The sequence below is a fragment of the Sander vitreus genome, chromosome 11 (assembly GCF_031162955.1).
Source record: "Sander vitreus isolate 19-12246 chromosome 11, sanVit1, whole genome shotgun sequence".
Lineage (NCBI taxonomy): Eukaryota > Metazoa > Chordata > Actinopteri > Perciformes > Percidae > Sander > Sander vitreus.
In genome coordinates, this window is record NC_135865.1 from 2,060,301 (window position 1) to 2,081,938 (window position 21,638).

The following is a 21,638-nucleotide window of genomic DNA, read 5'->3' on the forward strand; positions in this document are numbered from 1 at the left end:
ATCTCCATCGTTTACACACAGCTGTTCTAGCCACTCCAATATTAACTTTGGTCTTGTTGCTTTGCCTGTTGTCGTTTTAATTCTCTTTTTCACTTCCCTGGCGAGTAATCTCCCAGCTGGCATTCGTCACGGTGCCACTGAGTTTAAAAGGCGATAGGCGGAGGTATGTCCCTCTTTGGCTAATGTATTTTAAAGATGGAGGCGCAACATGGCGGCCGTCATTCGAGCGAGTCGCTCGTATGTATTCTGAATGATTCTGAATGATTCTGAATGGCAGATTCTACGCTTACGAGAATACTTTGATTAGTTGGTGGAAGTAATTACACATGAATGAGCACATATTTGTGAAAGAAAAACATTACACAATGTAGGTTTAAACAAACAAAAAACATGACAACATGTCTGAGTATCGATGCCCCTTCCCTTTTACCACAGGCGACCATCACCTACTTAGCCATAATGCATCCAGGAATAATTGCACAATAATACAAGTGTTATTAATTCATAAGTCAAAAGAAAAAATTGCAAAAAATAGCCACAACACTCCAGCCCCTAATTGCCTATTACATAGAAATGACAACAGCTCATAAATAGAGCCAATCATTTGGGGCAACTAAAGTTAATCCGTTCTTCAAGTCACTGTACTTACTAATCTTTCAAAAACATCCCATTTATGTTATACTTCTTTAGCTTCAACACAGACCAACAGTTTGTTGCCTGGTCTCTGTACTACTATAGCTGACACTTTTCAATCAGAACACTGTGTTCTCGTCCTTTAACTCCTGGCACGGTGTGTACAATGCCACCTACAACTCTTTTATTTTTGCTCTGTGGGAGCTGAGCGCGTTTTAGCAGCCTGGGGCAGCTTTTTGTAATAGTCTCCTAATGCGACTTTTTTGTGAAACCTGCCCATAAACGGAGCAGAACAAGTGTAGTACGGCAGTTTACTGGAGTTAATCACTCTGATCATCGTCACAGACCTTGTGAGTCTTGCACAGTACTTGAGTCTTGTGAGTGTTTGGAGAACACTTGAAACCTCACAAGAAACCATAAGAGAGAGGCTTTTAGGATCAAAGTACAATACTATACAATCATATACAGTAATGTTCTTGCATGAGGCCCATTGCATTGTCCATATAGTTTACTGTAAATAGTACAGCTTGATAAATCAGTGCTTCCTCTGCAGGGGAAAGGGCAGCCAGGCTACCTCTCACTAACTAAAGAAATACATTTGTTTGGAGTCAGAGGAAAAGTTCCTATTCATTAACTTCTGTACAGTGTAGGCTGCTAGACAGAAACGGAGAAGCAGCCAGTTAGGGCTGATGCTGAAAATGTAGATCAGCAGCTAGAGGACTACTTGATAGAGGAACACGTGATAGTTTCCTTCCAGTACATGCAGGGAGTTCACCCCTGGAAAATTAGTGGAAAGGAACTTATCCGTGAATTATGGGAAATCCACCCAAACCGGACGTTAATGGCAGGTTTCGGTGTTGATGCTATTTAAGCAAAGAGCAAGGAATATTTTTAAATTGAGGGTATTTCTTCCTCGTGTTCAGGTCCCCCTCTCTTGGAGGTTTGTTAGAGGAAAGCCACTGAAATAGAATAGTCCAGGGAGAGAGAAAGCAGGTACACTTCACATTTCATCCAGTGTATGGTACTGAATATCCCTGACTCATGATTTACAGTCTGAGAGCGTCTTAAGACGATATTCAAACTTGAAATATGCTCCTTCATCATGCACTGAAACTTTGTGAATATAGTGAAGGCAGAATAGTAGTTCCAAGCTCCACATGAGTAATGTAATGCTGTTAAAAATGCTTAACTTAGCTTTTTATCTATGTCCATACCAGAATTTACTCTCTTCAGCTCTATATAATGAGACTAGAGCTGTCAATATTAGCTGCATAATCAGAGTGAAATCAAATGAAACATTAACTGGAATTAAATGGATTGAAAGTAAGTGTCAGGTTCATCAATTAAGACATTTTATACTTTGTGATTTGTAGATTACTGCTGCAAACAGAAGCACTTTGAGGTATGCTGACTCCAAATATTCATGATTCAGAGATGATCATCATCATATTTAACATCGTATTTACATTTTTTTAAATCCTGACTGAATGTTTGGGTTCTTATACATCATGCATTTCTGATCATGTTTGAATTGTGATTGAGGAATATGAATGAATGTTATACAGTTGTCTACCGGACATGGTAAAATACATGGTTACATACATGCCATTCTGTTTTTATTTTGCCATATTATCGTCATGTTCAATGTACAATTCTAATAACAATGCACTTATTTGAAGCTACACATTGTATCAGTATAGTAGAATAATGTATTGTGTATTGTGTCTAGTTACAGTATGCAGCCAACTTTATTTCAACAATATATTCATACAAATTTCATATATGTGACATTTTTTTATTTTTATACTCATTAAAATCGTAATGTCATGCTCATTACTCAGCCATAAACATGTACAATTCATAACTAATAAAAGTTACATTTTAGAAAGCAAGCCATGGTTTGTTATACATTTAATTGCAGTAAAAAAGTACAAATTCTTCACACTCACTTTGTACAGAAAGATACTAAAGCACAGACGAATATATTAAACACAAGAACGAGAAATAAAAGTCCCAGATCAGAAACCAGGTGAAGTTAAAGTCGAGTGTGCTCCAGTTTTTGTCGAGCGACTGTAAAAGCTTACCCAGTTAAATGCAGGACTGGAAGAACAATATGCACAGGGAGGGACTTCTGGGGAAACAGAAACTCAGCGCTGCATATGACAACAACTGGTGTTCATTTCCCAACCCCCACACATACCCCAGCTCCCTCCCAACCCTCTCTATATGTTGTGTGTACTCTAACCCAAAAACCAGCCTTATCTTGCGTGAGACGGTTAACTGCGAGCCATCACACATTCCATGGAGGAAAGATGGAGCTGTGGATGCTTCTCCTTCTGCATTTACACCTTGGTAATGCTCCCTGGATTGGATGTGGGGATGAAGTATGGTGAATATATGAGATGAATGCATGTCACTGTTCAGGTCAGCTTTATTAGCGGTGTATGTGTTTAGTCCTCTCCGTCTCTCTGTGTTTACACCTTTGGACTGAGATGTGTGCAAGGTGTGTGTACAAGTGTATATGGATGTTGGCAGGAGGAGTAAAGGCTATGTTATTCTGTCAAACTTTGCTCGTAGCTCAGAATGGGCTCACTTAAATGCATACACTATGTGCAGGAAATGTTTCTGTGATTTGTGCAGACTGCAGATGTACGATGTTTAGTGTTGCAGAGTTATAAAATAATAAGAAAGACCAACCAATATTACTGAATTCTAATACTGTCACTGTCACTCTGTAATTTCATAGTTAATATTGTTACTGTGTCCTCCTGTGCAGGGGTGTGTGTTTCCCTCCCTGCACCTTCCAACATCTCCATCTCCTCCTTCAACATGGAGCACACACTCCGCTTCCTGCCTGGCCTCGACACCCCCTCTGACACCCACTTCACCGTTCAAATCTTCAGCTTCAGGTATTCAGTCTGCAGAAAGCTACGATAGAGCGGGAAGAAGAGGCGATAAGAAAGAGGAAGGTGATGGACACAGGGCCGAAAAGAGGCGGAAGTTCCGGCGGCAACGGAGCGATCCTGGAAGTAGAACTTCGTGGATATAGACTAGCTTGGATATAAAAAGAGATTCTCAGAGAACTTCTGCTGCAAATTGTACAATCAAGACACAACCCTCAAATATATTTTATAATACATTTACATTAAGAATTGACGCCCAAAAAGTTAGTTTCAAGTACTTTTCCATGGTTATAAGGCAGATATTTAAAGATTGATTTCTGGATTTTATTAATCGATATCAGATCACTCAACAAAGATTTGAATTGGAGAATAGATTATTTCAACCCAGCCTTAGATAAGCACAGCGAGGCAGACTAAGGACCATTATTTATGAATCATTATCATTATCTGGCGTTAAGCTCCGGACGCAGCGACGGTGGCTCTGCTAAATAGTCTCAGGAAGGAACTTGTCTTGGTGGAACATATTCACCCCGCAAAAGAAAACTCCACATCCAATATTAAGTGAAGTTAACTGTTGACACAATACAGTAACGTGAGCTATTTAAATGAGCTGATACATGGTTAAACCTCATTGGCTCTTACCAGTGTCTCTCCGTGTGTACTTCACAGCAATCCCACCAATCAGTCCTAAAACGTCCCAGTTAGAGAGGAAATGCCGTAAACATATTCTTTGTAAATCTTTACAATCATTCCCTGAAAGAACCGAGCAGGCCTGCTTTGTCGCATCGTCCACATTTTCTTAAAAACTTGTCATTTTTAGTGTGTAGCTCGCTAGTTGTTAGTTGGTTGTTGTTTCCCGAAGCGAAGGGAGTTTGAGAACGGCGAATCATAGAGAGCAGAAGGGGCCAAACCTGAGCGCCAGATGTCGGGCTTTATCCTAGAAATGTACTTCCGTTGATCCAGACTAGCATTGAGTTGACCAAAAGCCAAATTCACAAACAATCTGCAGCTCTTAAAGAGGGCACAGAACGTTTTTTTCTGTGATTTTTGTCTGCATTTCCTGGATGGTTCATGTTGTTTAGACTTCAAATGGCAGCAGCAGTATCCTTTCACTCTTCACAGATCAGGTTGGAAGAAGGGATAGAGCCAGATCCAAACTGGATTTGTGAGGCTGATATACATATCCATATTTAACTGAGAACAACATTCTGTACGATATATAAGCTGACTTTTTCTTTTCTTTTTTTACATAAACAAAACACATTTAGGGATTCCTTAAATTAGTTTTTTTTTTTTAAAGAATTGAGACCGAGACATGTACTGAGCGGTACTTTCTACTTGAAATTATTGTCAAGGGTTCGCCAAAGTTATCACACTTTATCCTGAGGGGAGCATGAATGTCCCAAATTTCTTGGCAGTATATGGTAAGTATTCAGATCCTTTACTAAAGTAAAAGTACTCTGTTACAAGTAAAAGCCCTGCATTGAAAATGTAACTTAAGTAAAAGTGTGTAAATATCACCAGGAAAATTTAGAAATTATAAGTAAAAGTACTCCATGCAGAAATATCTTTAGAAAGTGTAAAGGATCCAAACAGTCTAATCATTTCAGCTGGACTTGTAGGCCGTTATATTGTTGGCTAGTTCCATTTATAATAAAACATCAGTTTTTATAAACTACGTGTGTTCTGTGTGCAGGAACCTTAACTTGTAAAGTAACTAGTAACTAAAGCTGGAACAGATGAATGTAGTGGAGTACAAAGTCCAATATTTCTCTCTGAAATGTAGCGGCGTAGAAGTAGAAAGTGACATGAAAAGAAAAGACTCACGTAAAGTACAAGTACCTCAACATTTGGACTTACTGTAAGTACAGTACTTGAGTAAATGTACTTAGTTACATTCCACCACTGCATGGCAGTCGATCTAACACCTGTTGAGATATATATATATATATATATATATAACTCATATGTTTCATTTTTGTTTCTCTTAAAGCCTGTGAGTAAGCACTTTCCTTTTTGCGTAACTGTGACCAATATCATAACAAGTGAGTTCCTGGTGTCAGGATGATGCACACAGCCCAGCCTTTCTAATCAGCTGTGGATTTTCTCTGTAGTATTATGTCCATCAACATGTTGACAAGAACGTTTTCCTCCCTCTCCACATTGGCCTTCACCTGCCAGGGTGAAAGACATTGTTTAGGCTGACGCATTATTCTTCCTGGTGGTCTTGGGTTATCTTTTATTCTCAGTCCCTCTGTATTTTCTTTCCCCCAGGAGAAGGAACGTATGGAGACCAGTGGCTGCTTGTTCGCAACTGACGGCCGGACAGCCGTGTAACCTAACGGGAGCGTTCAAGGACCCGTTTGTTCACTACCGAGCCCGCATCCAGGCCTTCACAGCCACCCAGACGTCCCCGTGGACTGTGTCTGGCCAGTTCCAGCCTCTGTCAGACAGTGAGACACACACTTATATACTCTGTCAGACAGTGAGACACACACTTATATACTCTGTCAGTGAGACACACACTTACAGTATTTACTCTGTCAGACAGTACTAATTTGTTACAGGTGTAACCGAGGGTTTCTAATACTGTCTAGACTCACGTTTGGCTGTAAAATAAAGACACGGGCTTCCAATGCTGGAACCAAGACGGCACTGCACGTCTCACTTTATTCAACCACAACACACTCAACCGTCTTTATTTTATCTACTTCCGTTTTCCCCGTCACAATAAAAGCTCTATGTTTACTGTAACTTCCTCTTAACCTTCAACATAGAGGTTACACAATAAACTACCCTTACAGGTCATGTAAACAGCATATTCTGGTTGGATATTCCGAATAAGGCCTTTTTCCCAATATAGCATTTTAATATTATTCTGGTTTTAGAGGCATTCTTTGGACATGTAGACAGCGCATTTGGAATATGCGTCTCAATTTGGGTTTTCACCACAGGCTTACGGTCAGCTCTGTGTGTTGCTATGGTTACTGTACACAAACCAACCAGCCAACAGTTTGCAGGGCTGGAGACCTGATAAGAAGGAGAAACACGACTACTTTTAAACATGATCAAAGACTTGGATATCAGCAGGTTTTTGGGTATGCTCACACATCGCTACAACAACCTTTTCAAGAAGCTGGTTGAAGGAATGAAAGAGGGATGCTGCGTTCACACGCTCCAACAAGTCCACCACCGCTGGTAAACAGAAAAAATCCTGTTTTGCATGGCTGCATGTAAACAGGAATATTAGTGGAATGCTCACTTTCATTAGGCGTGTAAACAGTTTAGTCGGAATATCGTCTTTTTCGGAATTAGGGCAAAAACCGGAATATTATGTGCATGTAACGTACTGATTGAGACACACACTTACAGTATATACTCTGTCAGTGAGACACACACTTATAAAGGAGCACCTTTCAGACAACCTATTCGATCCTTGGTCGACGCGCTTAAACAAGACTCAGAATCCACTGATTTCTTTCATTTGTCACATTTATTGTCTGTTATCATTCAAACTTCATATTGATATGTTTTCTCCTTTTCACAAGCAACTAACGAACTGTCCTTCAGCAGAGCAAAAAACTAAAGATATAAAAAAAACAACTTCAATTCACAGTCACTTATTATATTTCAAAGTTACACACATTTCTTCAACCAAACCCAAAAGCCACAGTGGTTCTGAGAGCAAGGTAAATGGTAGCAAACTTCAATGGCAAACGTACAGTATAATTGGTCCATAGAAACATGGAATAGGCAGTGTACTTAGTGCACATGAGTTTTCTTTTTTCAACATGTTGTAAAAGGAGTGAATGTGCAAGTTCCGTCCAACATCTGAATGGCGGACATCTTTACTTCAATTTTTTAAAATGATTATTAGGATCTCCTCCCAGTAGACTGAAAGGTAGTTGCTTTGTGTCTGTAGCTGTGCTGGGACCTCCGGAGGTGTCTGTGTCCGGCTGTGGGAACTGTCTGCTCCTGCACATCAGAGTCCCAACAACATGGGGGCACCTGAAAGACTTCTACAGAGGACTCGTCCTCCATGTGCAAAGGACCAGGGATGGTGTGCAGGTATGTGTCAGGCTCAAAGCTGCATCCATCAAAAAGAATGATGTTAATAAACAATGTACAAATTGGTTATTTTATACAAATACTTGTATAAAATAACCAATGGTGTAGGAGCTACAGCAGGAAAAGCGGAGGTGTAAAGATTTCAGGGTCCTGCTATTGTTCATGCAGGCTCACTGTCATGGCTACTGGTAAAGCATAAGTACCCCAAATTTGTACTTAAGTACAATACTTGAGAAAATGTACTTAGTTACATTCCACCACTGCTATACAGTTCAGTAGGAGCTTTGCAGCAGGAAACACCAGCACATCCACCTGCTGTTTACCAGCTCCTCCTGTGGGGCTTCTGTCAGTGTTGTGCAGCAGGGATTATGAAACAACACTGCCCTTAAAGCTGTGTTTGTTGGTCAATCCACAAAAAACAGAAGTGTAAATAGTATTATGATCCAGTGTTGACAGGGGCGCCGCCAGGAATTTTGGGTCCCATGACAAAAAATCAAATTGGGCCCCCTCTGCGGAGCTGTTGTCACCACATCTCTAGGACCTAACTGTCCCATCAAAAGCTTTACATAACTCTAATTAGTAGATGTCATTCCATAATTCAATCTAAATGAACGTATCAAACTGGATTATTTTAATATTGTCTGTATTTTACATGCAGGCTCAGGTAAGCTACTCACTGTTTCTAACTGTCCAGCATCTAGTACAGACAGTAGGTTGTTGTTTTTTTTTTAATTTTATTTCATAATGATCATTATGTGAGAAAATAATTGTTATTAATGTGTTTGAATTTCTGCCATTAATAAATATTTCATTTTCTTTTTTGTAATGGTAAAAAGAACAAGAGAGACAGAGACATCCCCACAGACTCCCTGCTATGATGCTAACTGGCGTGTCATTGACCACAGTGTTGTTCACCTTCTTCACTGGGACAGGGAGGGGCTCAGTTAGGGGGAGACTGGGGTGCTGCTGACTCATCTGTTGTTAAGTCTGCTAAAAGAGGCAGGGACAATGATTTAATATGAATATCTTGCTAAACGTTTCCCTGCACTGATTAAATGGTGATTAAATGTAGGCTTACACTAGTCTGTAGCTAGCTAGCTTATTTCACTATGGACATTAGGCCAACAGGTTAATACCACTCACAGAGTTGGTGAAAAACTGGGTTACAGTTTGACACCCTTTCCTTTGTCTTTCCTCTCTCTCTTTTCTCTCTTTCCTTTTTTGAAAACCAGATTTTGATTTAACGTTATTTGGTAACATTGTGGTCATTGTAGTTCTGGCGCATCTACTGACTGCAACTAAACACCGTCACTGAGTGCTACAGCAGGACCAAACCATTTCATGCAGATACAGGGGGGTGGTCGGTCAATATGGAGGTTTACTCTTTGGTCAATGGGGATATTTAACTTGTACTGCCAAAAACAAGTAAAAACAAAGAGATAATTAATTTTATTATTCTATTTGAAATATATATACTGAATGATGATGATTTAATAAATTTAACATTAGTTTTTACCTATTTTTTGGGCCCCCTGTCTGTCACGGGCCCTTGGAATTGTCCTAACTTTCCCCCCCTATACGGCGCCATTGAGTGTTGATACCTGATCTTGCGCAATTTGACTTCAGACAAGAAAATAAGGAGCTGAAGTTGGGAAATGTTGTTTAAGTTCATGCAAAATGGACAACAGAGTTTGTCCATTTTTGTCAATAGCTTTCTTATTTTTTCCAAAAACACATCAGACCAACTTTACTTTCAAGTGGGCCTCCTGCTGTTAAAGCTATAGTAGGCAATGTTAACCCAATACACTTTTTGTCAAAATCAGTGAATATCTCCTCATGGTCCCCTAGCTTTCTGTTTTGTGTGCGTTAAAAAAAAATACCCGGTGTTAATACAAAGCCCTGGCTGTGTAAATGGAAAACAAACCAATCAGCAACAGGCAGCGACAGTTGATGGTAGGAGGGGGGGCAGCATTCTGAATGTGCCAACCTGCCAGTAGGGCTATTGGAACGAAAGTCGAATATAATTCAAATCAATACTATTTGAATGCTGAAATTACTATTCAAATGCCTTTTTTTTTTTTTATAAATAGGTTGGCTAACGTTAGCTAATCACCCTCTTCTCATGTCACGTCTGATTGACAATATGTTACAGGAGTGAGAAACACAAGTCATTGTGAGCTAGCGTTACGTAACGTTAGCACAGGTGGGAGTGACAGGCTGCAACTGGAAATCGGAAGAAGGACGGGAAATAGTTTTAACATGACTTTAAAATCGACATCCACCGAGCCAAAATGCTTATGTTATCATTAGTTAGCTCGTTCTGCCTTCCTAACTGCGTCGCGAGTTATAGTAACGTTAGCTTAGCTGGGAGCTTCATGGAGACAGCTAAAGTTAATGTTAGCTGCCCTACAGCTGTCAGAGTTAGCTTCTACTTCGTATATTACCTTCTAACAGCTGTATTCTCAGTAACGTGACAATCTGCAAGAAACAGGCTTTTAAATAGTAGTGACAGCACCGTTTGGCTTAGTTATCAATGCCGTTAGCATTGTGGCTAATACTTTTGTTACTTAGTTTATGACAAATGGTTTTGACTGTGCTTTCTAACATGATGTCATTGTGCTAACCGAGCACCGTTAGCCTTTACAACAGAGCTGCTTCACTACACTTGTTAGATAATGTTTCATTACAGAGTTCTCTGTTGATTTGTGTTTGTCGCTGTGTGCTCGTGGTGAAAAAATAATGTAAACAGAAAGTGGCGTGCCAGAAATGCAATGCGCCGTGACGTAGATCCCCTCCAATGCCAGGCTGATGTTGGAAGTCCCTCTAGTGGACAGAACATGTAACAACAACCACATGCTGATAGTGGCATTGACAATGCATAAGCCTGAGTAGTGTGGAACATATTATAACTTTGAGAATGAAATATTTTAATATTATTTGAATATAAAAAAAATTTAAATTCGAATGGTATTATAGAGGAAGCCTGACAGCTCTACCGGCCAGTAGTTATCTGTCCGTGAATCTGGGGGGCGGAGCTTATGAAGCGGGGGTTGTATTTGTTTGGGAGTTGAGTTTAAATATCAACAATCTTTGCACAGAATCACTTCAATTTTAATGTAAAGGTAAATGGACTACAATTATATAGCGCTTCTCTAGTGGTAGCGACCACTCAAAACGCTATACACTAAAGCACCGGTCAGCATTCACACACACATTCATTCACTGGTGGCCAGGGCTGCCATACAACCTGCTCATCAGATAAACATGCACACCAGGGCTGATTCTAGGAGGGGCCCTGCTGGGCACACTCTTAACATTATTCTACTGTGCTAACTGTGCATTTTAACATCATTTTGGACCATCATCATTGAATTATGTAACTAGAAAGACACCAACAATTCTGAGAAAACTTCCTTTAATGCTGAGCCACGGGGCCATTACTACAAAGGTGAGGTGGTATTACAAATGTAATGGGATATGTGTATCTGTGTATAAGCAGACATTTCCAATATGCATTATCAATAACTTTTAAAAATTAGCGGTGTATGCGATTTTGGCTAATGGCTGACCAGCACTATTTTCTGAAAATTGCTCGAATTCTTTTTCTGAATGATCTATGCGTCTAGATTCTGGGTTTAGTTTCACGATGCTGTGATATTCCTAGAGCAGAACTCCTTAGCTCATGATAGATTTTTTTTTTTTTTAAGCAATAATCTTTTTAAAGGGTGCCAGGATCAAGTTTAGGGTTGCTTCTGCACCCCTAACAAAGGGCTAAAATCGCCCACGTTTACACACCATCGAAAACAATCCGGAGTTCAGTATCATGCCAAAGACACTTCGATATGTAGACTGCAGGGGCCAGGGATCGAACCACCGACCTTCTGATTGGTGGACAACTGCTCCGCAATACCTCCTCAGCCACTGTGTATTTACTGAAGACACTGTATGTATTTAAGATATAGGTCGTGTGTATGAGCTTAAGATGTTTATCATCCCAACATAGCTCACCTCATGTTCAATATTGTGATCAGCCTTTTTATAATTCTGTCACAAGTCTGTTAGAGAGAGAAAGAAGAGCTTCCTTGTGGCTTTTCTGTTTTGATTTCTCAGAAAGGTTCATATCTCACATGATATGAAACTCACAGGCAGTGTGAAATACCAAGAAATCACAACAGCAAAGCCACAACGCAGCTCTTCTTTATCTCCCTAACAGACTCATGAAAGGCCGATCAGAATATTGAGGGAAACTTGTATCTACGTCTTAGAGAGGCGTCAGGCTCCCTCAGATGGCTGATGTTTTTCAGTGTGTGGGTTTTGAGACACAAACTGTCTGAATAAACTTCCTGTTCCCCTAAAGCTTCAAAAAACGTGAAAACGAAATCTGGACTATAAAGCAGTGAAGTGTGGCATTCAGGAGCTTTTTACTTTCTTTAACAAGCGAGCGTATTACTGAAAGAATCTCAAATCAGGGGAGATAGAATACCAGACACACTACCACTTTTTACACGTCAGTGAGCCTGTGTCTTGCTGCTTTGCGTTTCCTGTCTCAACACCTGGGTGTGTGGCAGCTTTTTTTCTTGGCAAAATGTGTACTTTGGCACAGGAAGTGTCACCTCTGCTACATGAACTGCAACAATTTCTTGGGAATTACGTAACCAGATAGTTACGACGAACAGGGACAGCTGAAAAAAAAGAAAGAAAAGAGTGTCCCCTAAAGAAACAAATACAGAACTTTTCCAACGTACAGAACAAATCTGCCCCCAAAAGTGGCTGACAGAAATAACATGAAAAAACCCAATAAACTGAAGAATAAAATACAACAAAATGTGGCTGCAGATTTTCACAATAACAACTGGAATATGTATTTACTACTCTGTTTGTTTCTTTATATAAATCAGAGACCTTCAACAGCGGGCCCGGGACCCCTAGGGCGTCATTACAGTGAGGCCACCAAATTATTGTCAATTTTAGAAAGTTATTTTCAAAAATGAAAATGTCTTAATATAATTCCAACATAATATCAGAAAATATAAATCCCCACTGATGATAGGCTTACTGGCCTATAGATTAGGTAGTCTCTAAGGTAGCCATCCACAGATACAGTTCATCCTAAGGATTCAATGTGCTACATGCATGTGTAACATTATAAGATGATTTATAAAATCATGCCCACAATTATTATTTTAATAGCTGAGTATTCTATGCAAAAAGGTATAAAGGCTTTAAGCCCTCCATGTTATTGTAGGCCTAGTTTAATATGCAACTTTTTTCAATTTTATACAATATACTGTACTGTATGTAGTAGGGTGTCCCTGCTACATCTCTCTTCAGTCAAGGGGTCCTAGGCTTAAAAAATGTTATAAATTGAAAAATGAAAACAAACTTTATTGAAATTTCTTTGCTAATTAAAGTTTTGGAAAGTAACTAGGTACATTTACTGTACTTACATTTACTATCATTCATTTTGAGAACTTTAATACATTTTGAGGAACTTTACTTAAAGGTGCTCTAAGCGATGTTGGGTGATGTTACTTCTTGTTGACATTCTAAGTATTGTCAAACAAAATGGAGGCTAGCTCGCTCCTCCCTCCTCCTCATCCCGTCCCCCCCCCCTCACCTCCACGCACTAACCCCCCAACCCCCACCCCCAAATCCTTCTTGTCGGTTATTGGCTGGAACTCTGTTTGTTTGTTATGTTTGATGGTACAGGTTGGCACAGTTTGTTTTTGTTGGCGTTTGTGGAGCCTGGGCTGTCTACAGAGACGCATTTTTTACAGTGTGTTCAGGGGACAGGCAGCTAGCAGATAGTGAGGAGATGTTTTTTACAGTGTGTTCAGGGGACAGGCAGCTAGCAGATAGTGAGGAGATGTTTTTTATAGTGTGTTCAGGGGACAGGCAGCTAGCAGATAGTGAGATGTTTTTTACAGTGTGTTCAGGGGACAGGCAGCTAGCAGATAGTGAGGAGATATTTTTTACAGTGTGTTCAGGGGACAGGCAGCTAGCAGATAGTGAGGATATGTTTTTTTACAGTGTGTTCAGGGGACAGGCAGCTAGCAGATAGTGAGGAGATGTTTTTTACAGTGTGTTCAGGTGACAGGCAGCTAGCAGATAGTGAGGAGATTTTTTTTACAGTGTGTTCAGGGGACAGGCAGCTAGCAGATAGTGAGGAGATGTTTTTTACAGTGTGTTCAGGGGACAGGCAGCTAGCAGATAGTGAGGAGATGTTTTTTATAGTGTGTTCAGGGGACAGGCAACTAGCAGATAGTGAGGAGATGTTTTTTTACAGTGTGTTCAGGGGACAGGCAGCTAGCAGATAGTGAGGAGATGTTTTTTACAGTGTGTTCAGGGGACAGGCAGCTAGCAGATAGTGAGGAGATGTTTTTTTACAGTGTGTTCAGGGGACAGGCAGCTAGCAGATAGTGAGGAGATATTTTTTTACAGTGTGTTCAGGGGACAGGCAGCTAGCAGATAGTGAGGAGATGTTTTTTACAGTGTGTTCAGGGGACAGGCAGCTAGCAGATAGTGAGGAGATGTTTTTTACAGTGTGTTCAGGGGACAGGCAGCTAGCAGATAGTGAGGAGATGTTTTTTTACAGTGTGTTCAGGGGACAGGCAGCTAGCAGATAGTGATGAGATGTTTGCTGTATGTGACAAAAAATGTTGTAGCCTAAAAAACGCATGACATCGCTTAGAGCACCTTTAAATATTCCCGTTTTATGCATTACATTACATGTCATTTAGCTGACGCTTTTATCCAAAGCGACTTACAATAAAATTATGCTATTTAGCACCTGTTACTTTCTGTTCTACCTCGTCATTGGTCCAAACAAAGAAAAAGATATCTTACTTTTCGACATTGCATTGTTCTCAAGGTTTAATGGGACACACAAGGATATACATATTCTCTAACAACTGCTACATTCATTTAGTAGTGTGTAGTAAGATACAAAAGAGTCAGGATGGGCGGAAGGATTGTCCCGAGGTTTGTTCACACAGAAAACAGTGTTGCAATTTAGGATACAAATAAAACGGATGAGAAAGACTTTCTTCAGAGTTCTCACAGAATGGAATGTGGATTGTAACATTATTCACAACACACCGACACGCACATGCCCAGTATACATGAATGGCCATGTGATATGCGGTTTGGGCGTATAAACACAGATTAGTTAGCTGCTATTGTAGCAAAGGCAGGCTTCAACAGAGCAAAGGCAGAGGCGGCAGCTTCCGTGTCGTGCGGACGGGTGTGGCAATGTGTATACATACGTGATCGCGGTTCTCTGTTCCTCTTTTAAAATGAATGCGCTGTCATTATCTTCTATAACAGACGCGATGGCAGAATCTACACATCTCAATTCTCCAGCGGCAGCCATCTTTGTTGTAAACGAATTCAACGCAAGCGCTCTTTGGTGAAAAAAATCAACTGCCGCATTAAACACATCGTGAAAGGCTGCTACATATCGCAAATGCAAATACATATCGTGTGTGTGTTGTGTTGCAGTTCACACTGAGTGTGCCTTACAACGAAGAGAACGTGATCACGTACCTGCAGCCGGGGGTGGAGTACTGTGTGAGCGTCTCTGTGATATTGTTTTCCAACACCAACCCTGTCTCCAGCCAGCCTCACTGTGCCTTCACCAGCCCTCCTCCGTCCAGGAGCTCACGTACGTCTTCTTTTAATGTCAGGCTCAGCAGCCGTCAATAAATCAGACAGACAATGGTAATCCAAGCATGTGCATTTTCTTTCTTCTTTTGTGCAAATTTAATCAGTTTATTTTGGGGATGATCATAATAAGCCACAAAAAGAAGATATGTATATGAAGGTCAGATTGATTAAAACTGGGAACTGAATGTGTTTGAATAGGCTAGTGTTCCTCTCCTGTGTTTAAAGGCTGAAAGAGGAACTTCATTTGAATTTTAACAGTTCCTCTCAGAGATGTTGATATTGTACAGTTTAACACTGAAGCTTGCCGGGTCTCAGGTTACTAGTCTCGCTTTGCCAGACTTTCCTCCTCCGCGGCACTGCGGAGGAGGGCCGTTTCTTTAAACCAATCACAATTGTCATGGGCGGAGCTAAGCGCCCAACGTCGCCTCTGCTAAATAGCCTCGGGAAGGGACTTGTTTTGGTGGAACATGTGTACGTTCAAAAGTAGTTTTAGTCGTGCAACAGAAAACTCAGATTGGACAGATAGTCTAGCTAGCTGTCTGGATTTACCCTGCAGAGATCTGAGGAGCAGTTAACCATAGTCCTCACAAATCCACCAGAGTTTAGAATTACAACACAAAGAAAGAGGAAGGGGACAGATTATCCGGCCAAAATCAGTGAAATCCGGCAGAACAATCCTGGAAGTGGAACGTTGAGGATATGCAATAGACTACAGGTTATTTTCTGGGAAATTGAAGGCTAATTGAATGTCCAGCCTTTCCACAAGTAACTGGATTTCTGATATAATGAGAAGTGTGCCAGTCTGTGAATGTGATGCATGTTGCTGTCCTCCTGTTCCCCAGTGTATGTGGTCTTCAGCCTGCTGGTGGCTTTCTGTGCCCTGGGCTTCCTCATCACTGGACTGGTCATCTACGGCGGTCAGCAGAGCTTTGAATTACTAAAACAGCGCCTCCCCAGAACCCTGGTAACAGATCCAACTGTGTGTGCTGGGACTTGAAGAATCAATTGTTCATCCTCGCCTTACATTTTGCACTCAAAATACTATGTGTGCACACAGAGAGAATAGCAGTAGCTACTGCATTTGGCCAAACTTCTCAGTGTGAACCCACTATGGGCCCTATCTTGCACCCGGCGCAAAGTCTCTTTGCTAGTTTAAGGTCGACGCATTTGTCAATTCCCATCCAGCGCCCACGTCCTTTTAATATCAAATGCACCTGCCCCCATCTGTGCGCCCATGGAAGTGCTGCTCTTACAGGAAGGTGTGTTCAGGTGCAGTCTGGGCTTATTGCTATCTTGAGGCAGCGGAATGTGAAGTGTCTCCAATCCCACATACGCCATCCTGCCAGTATTAATACTCTCTAGATAAAACTGTGTATTAATCCACAGCTGAAAATAGTCCCCAGCAAATGCACCGTTCCCCCTGTTTGAGTTAGGTTAGTTAAAAACTATATGGGGCCAGCTCTTTAAGGAAATACGTGAATCTTTCTTTAAGACAAAACTCTATAATTGTGAGTCGGTTTTGAAAGATGTATGTCTTCAATAAGAACCAGATGACTTTGGTCTCAAACAGAGCCGCAGACAGAAAGTTTGGTCTTTTCATCAGAAAATAATGACATGACATGACAATGACAAAAATATTAAATAACTAGGGCTGTCACAATAATGCGTTAATTGATGAATTGATGATTCAACAACACAAACAACCCTGGTGAGACTTTAGGTGGAGTATTGTCAGCACCATGTAGGTGTGTCTGTCTCTGACTCTTTCTCTCTTCTCTCCAGTCATACATCCTCCTCCAGTGCCAGACTGGTGGAAGTGCTCCCGTCTCTGACTGTTCATCCACTGAGGAGCAGCTCTGAGGAAGGACAGGAAGACTGCCGCGTGGCTCTGAAATCAAATGCTTCAAGCTGTTTAAAGTGTTGCGGAGGGACAGCATGTAAGCTGGAGACCAGCGGAGCTTGTTTAGGTGGAGTTGGTTTGGTTGTCTGGTTTTGAGAAAAGGTAGAAGTTGAGGGGTAAAATTTATGGTTTACTATCAGAGTGAGATGTTTTTGTAAATTGTTATCCTGTCTCTATGCCAATATTTCTAATGTCCTCTGATTCTTCTTCTGACTTTCTAAAATAATTTGAGATGGATGAAGTTGTTTCCTTCTGCTGCTGTGACTTCATTTCCTAATAGAACTTTTAGAATCCATTGAAGAACTAGATCAAATGAGTATGAATTTAAAGTAGACTGATGCATTAGAACCTGAACAACCAAGTCATAGCAATAGGCATACAACTTCAGCATAGTTCATGCGTTAGTTTGAGTATTATTACTGCATGCACTTGTTTTATTATTGTAATTTTACTTAAATGCTGTGATTTTTCCTGTTGTCCTTTTTCTGTGACTCTTTTCTTTGTTACTGTTCTTATACGTATTTTTCTTGAGTGCAATATAATCATAACCATCTGGTGAATAAAACATGGTATCTGTAGAAGAGTTTTACGACTTCTTTAACTTTAATGCTAAAGAAATGCTGCGCTATTGACTTTAGACAAGGTTTTTAATGGTCAATGATCACTTCCCGCTGCCTCAAGATAGCAGTACGTCCAGAATCCATCTGAACACACCTCCCTGTAAGACCAGCACGACCAGAATGCACCTGAACACACCTCCCTGTAAGACCAGCACAGATGAGTGCAGGTACATTTGCTATTTAAACGACGTGGGCGCTGGACGGTCTTAAAATAGCAAAGACACTTGCGTCGGGCTTTGCGCCATGCTGTGCCGGGTGCAAGATAGGGCCTGTAGTATTCATGGGAAATTGTAGGATTAGTACTACAAGTACTGTTGCCAGATAAAGCTTACATTTTCCAAGCCAAACACGCACACATATTTCATTCCAGAAAACAGACCGATCTGGAAACACTGACTTGTTTTCTGCAGCCTGCCGTTCAAAGAAACGCAGTGTTGTGTCTTAATTCATCACCGGCCAAATTGGCTAATAAGTTTACAATGGTACCCGCCAAAGTTCATTTTTACCTGCATTTGGGGGGTTGGCAGGTGTCAATTTAAAGCCCTGCACGTAATCCATTTAATTTTGAGCACTTTGGTACAGAGTTTATTTGTCTGTTTGCTGATGGACAGTCTTAGCCTGCAGGGCCTGTTCAACCACATTTTCAGAGAGGGAAGTATTATTAGTCTCTTAGTGATACAAACCACCAGTCGTCACTTACCAGACAGATCTCTGGCCATATCCCACCCAGATTTTGCTGTCAGGGACACCTTATTGTTTTAACTTGGAGCAAGATGGAGGGTGTTCAGGAAATGCTTCACTAATTAAAACTAGGGATGCACCGAATCCAGATTTTTGGGGTTCGGCCGAATAATGAATTCACTGGTTAAGATTCTGCCAAATCGGAAACCGAATACCGAATCCTCCTCCCATCCTCAGTCCATTAACACAGTAAACAACATCCAGCAGTGTATTTTTCATTTTATTTACCTGAAGTTGCTGCATTCTGGCTGCTGTCTGTAGATTCCTTCATGCTCAGCTCGTATTCTTCCAGATGTTTCATACCAGATGTTGTAACAGCGGTGATGTTGTGTATTGTTTAGGGTCCTCGCCACCACGAGACAAATCAGCATTGCAGATTGAACATGTAGCTGGACTTGAATGGCCTTCTTTTGACTGAAAGTACTGCCAAACAACACTTTTTCTGCTCACCAGTTCCATTTCCACTTCCTCTCAGCCTGCTGCATTGAACGCTCCACCTACGTAAACACCTTCCCGTAATCAACGGCGTCGTCATTACGTCGACCAGCGTAGCGCGCCTAGTGCAAGCCTAGGGTTCAGTTCGGTGGAAAAGAATTCTAAGGTTCGGCAGAAACAGAACCCCGTCAAAAAGCCCAATATTTGGCCGAATCCGAATCCTGGATTCAGTGCATAAAACATGTTTGTCAGGTTGGAAACTCGTTTCAGAAACCCGTTGCCTCACACGGTTAACCTGATATGTTATTCTGTTTTTGATATCAAACAGGAGACAAGCTACTTCTGGATTACTACTTAACCAATGCATACTATAGAACTAACTAGAATTCTTGAATTTTAGAACCCGTACTAAAACAAATTTTCTGGGCGCCCTGGCATGCATGATTGTAAACACACATCCCTCTAACATGTCCGCTGAAAACGGCCACATCATTAACACAGTAGTGTTGAATCTTTGTTTAAAAATCAAATGTTTCATTGCGAACTGTCGTACCACTCAAGAACGTTTTTTCATCGCTCAGTCATACTGCCATACGCATAGAAGAGATCTGGTTTGGTCTAAGAATCTGTAAATCACACACACCCACAACCATTAAACAATAATAAAAAAAACTTCAGATATCAAGAAAATATTCTCAGATTATTCAAACTCCCGTTGTGGTTTGAAAGAGAATCTGGGTCTGTGGCAGGGTTCTCTTAACTATTCACACATCCATGAGAAGGCGTCTCGCACCCAGGAGAGATCTGCAGCGGCTTTCTGTTAAGACACACTGAAATAAACATTAAACAAAATATTCTCATATGATTCAAACTCACCTCGTGGTCTGAAAGACAATCAGGCTCTGTGGCAGAGGTCTCTTTACTATTCGCACATCCATGAGAGTGCCACTCAGGCGACACACACACACACACAAATATCTCACCGATCAGATTGACCCGTGGTGGAACGTCAGCCACAGTATGCATGCTTGCTAAACTGTTCACATGAAAAAATAGAAAACTATTAGTAGCTGCATTAAATAAAACCATAAATACAGATAGACCAAATGAATGAGTACATACTGCTGCATTGATTAGAAAGTCCTGCGTTTGAAATTTAAATGCCAGGGTGCAGAATCCCTCTATAGGCAGTCTGCCCACAATCTGCAACACCGTGAGAAGGCACTAAAGGTTTTGAAAAGAAAAAAACATTAGCCCTAAAATCAAGTTAGCATACATTCAAAGCTGAAGTGTGTAGTTTCTGTCGCCCCCATGAGGAATTCTAAGTAAAGACAACAACACTGTCTGCGCGTCCACATGATACAAGCCTTCCGTGATCTTGCACAGCCCTCCTCCCCCTCCTCTACACAGTTGCTAGTAGCCAGGCTGTTTACAACGTGTAGCCTGTTCAGCGGCCGTAGCCGACAACGGTGAGTTATTTTAAAGGTGCCCTGCCACACAATACGGTTTTTCCTTGTATTTTTTGAAATATGTTAGGTCCATATGTGTTTGTGTTATGTCGTGAATGTGAAAATGAACTGCTACCTCCTCTGTCAGCTCTAGCCACTGAAAAGAAATAAGCGGAGAAATCAGGCCAATTACAAAAGCTGGTCAGTCTGACGTGGTGTTGCCTGAGCTCATTACTATTCATGAGCTTGCCCAGTTGTGCTGGGTAAAGGATGCTGATAGCTAGGCTCTTATTGGCTAGCTGTTAGCCAATCAGAGTCAAGCAGCTTAGCTCGTTGAATATTAATGAGAACCTGCACAAATCGAGCTGAGTCTTCCTGCAGGCTTTCTATACAACGCTAGAATGGCTTGAAACAAGGTAACCAAGGCATTTTTTACACAAAAAATGTTACAGAGTCCATGGTAGAACTTCAGATATTACCACAAAGTAATGAAATACATTGTGGCAGGGCACCTTTAACCCAAGAGAGGGGGGCTGTAAATTGGGAAAAGAGGACCGTGAGTTGCAGTGTGTTTAGCGATTGTTGCCATAATTCTAAGCCAATAAAGTGTGTTCACTCAGGTGGAGAGGATGGCAAGGTAGTTTTAGTGGTTCCTACCGTAATTCTAAGATGAGAAAGTGTGTCTGCCGTCAAGTGGAGAGGACGGCGATGTTGTTGTGTTTTTAGCAGTTCCTACTGTAAATCTTTTTTTTATAAAGGTCCCATGACATGGTGCTCTTTGGATGCTTTTATATAGGCCTTAGTGGTCCCCTAATACTGTATCTGAAGTCTCTTTTATATAGACCTTAGTGGTCCCTTAATACTGTATCTGAAGTCTCTTTTATATAGGCCTTAGTGGTCCCCTAATACTGTATCTGAAGTCTCTTTTATATAGACCTTAGTGGTCCCCTAATACTGTATCTGAAGTCTCTTTTATATAGGCCTTAGTGGTCCCCTAATACTGTATCTGAAGTCTCTTTTATATAGGCCTTAGTGGTCCCCCTAATACTGTATCTGAAGTCTCTTTTATATAGACCTTAGTGGTCCCCTAATACTGTATCTGAAGTCTCTTTTATATAGACCTTAGTGGTCCCCTAATACTGTATCTGAAGTCTCTTTTATATAGGCCTTAGTGGTCCCCTAATACTGTATCTGAAGTCTCTTTCCTGAAATTCAGCCTTGGTGC

At 41.0% G+C, this 21,638-nt stretch overlaps 1 protein-coding gene across 1 annotated transcript in view; it reads left to right on the forward strand.

Annotated features, from left to right (window-relative positions):
* crfb2 (cytokine receptor family member b2) overlaps positions 1-17,752 on the forward strand; it is a 36,267-nt gene extending 18,515 nt beyond the window's left edge. The window contains exons 9-15 of the mRNA XM_078262860.1: positions 2,675-2,985; positions 3,410-3,542; positions 5,811-5,989; positions 7,459-7,604; positions 15,105-15,267; positions 16,112-16,248; positions 17,052-17,752. Of these exons, the coding sequence (XP_078118986.1) occupies positions 2,675-2,985; positions 3,410-3,542; positions 5,811-5,989; positions 7,459-7,604; positions 15,105-15,267; positions 16,112-16,248; positions 17,052-17,129 (1,147 nt within the window). The 3' untranslated portion in view covers positions 17,130-17,752. The remainder of the gene's footprint in view (positions 1-2,674; positions 2,986-3,409; positions 3,543-5,810; positions 5,990-7,458; positions 7,605-15,104; positions 15,268-16,111; positions 16,249-17,051) is intronic.
* The last annotated feature ends 3,886 nt before the right edge of the window (positions 17,753-21,638 follow it).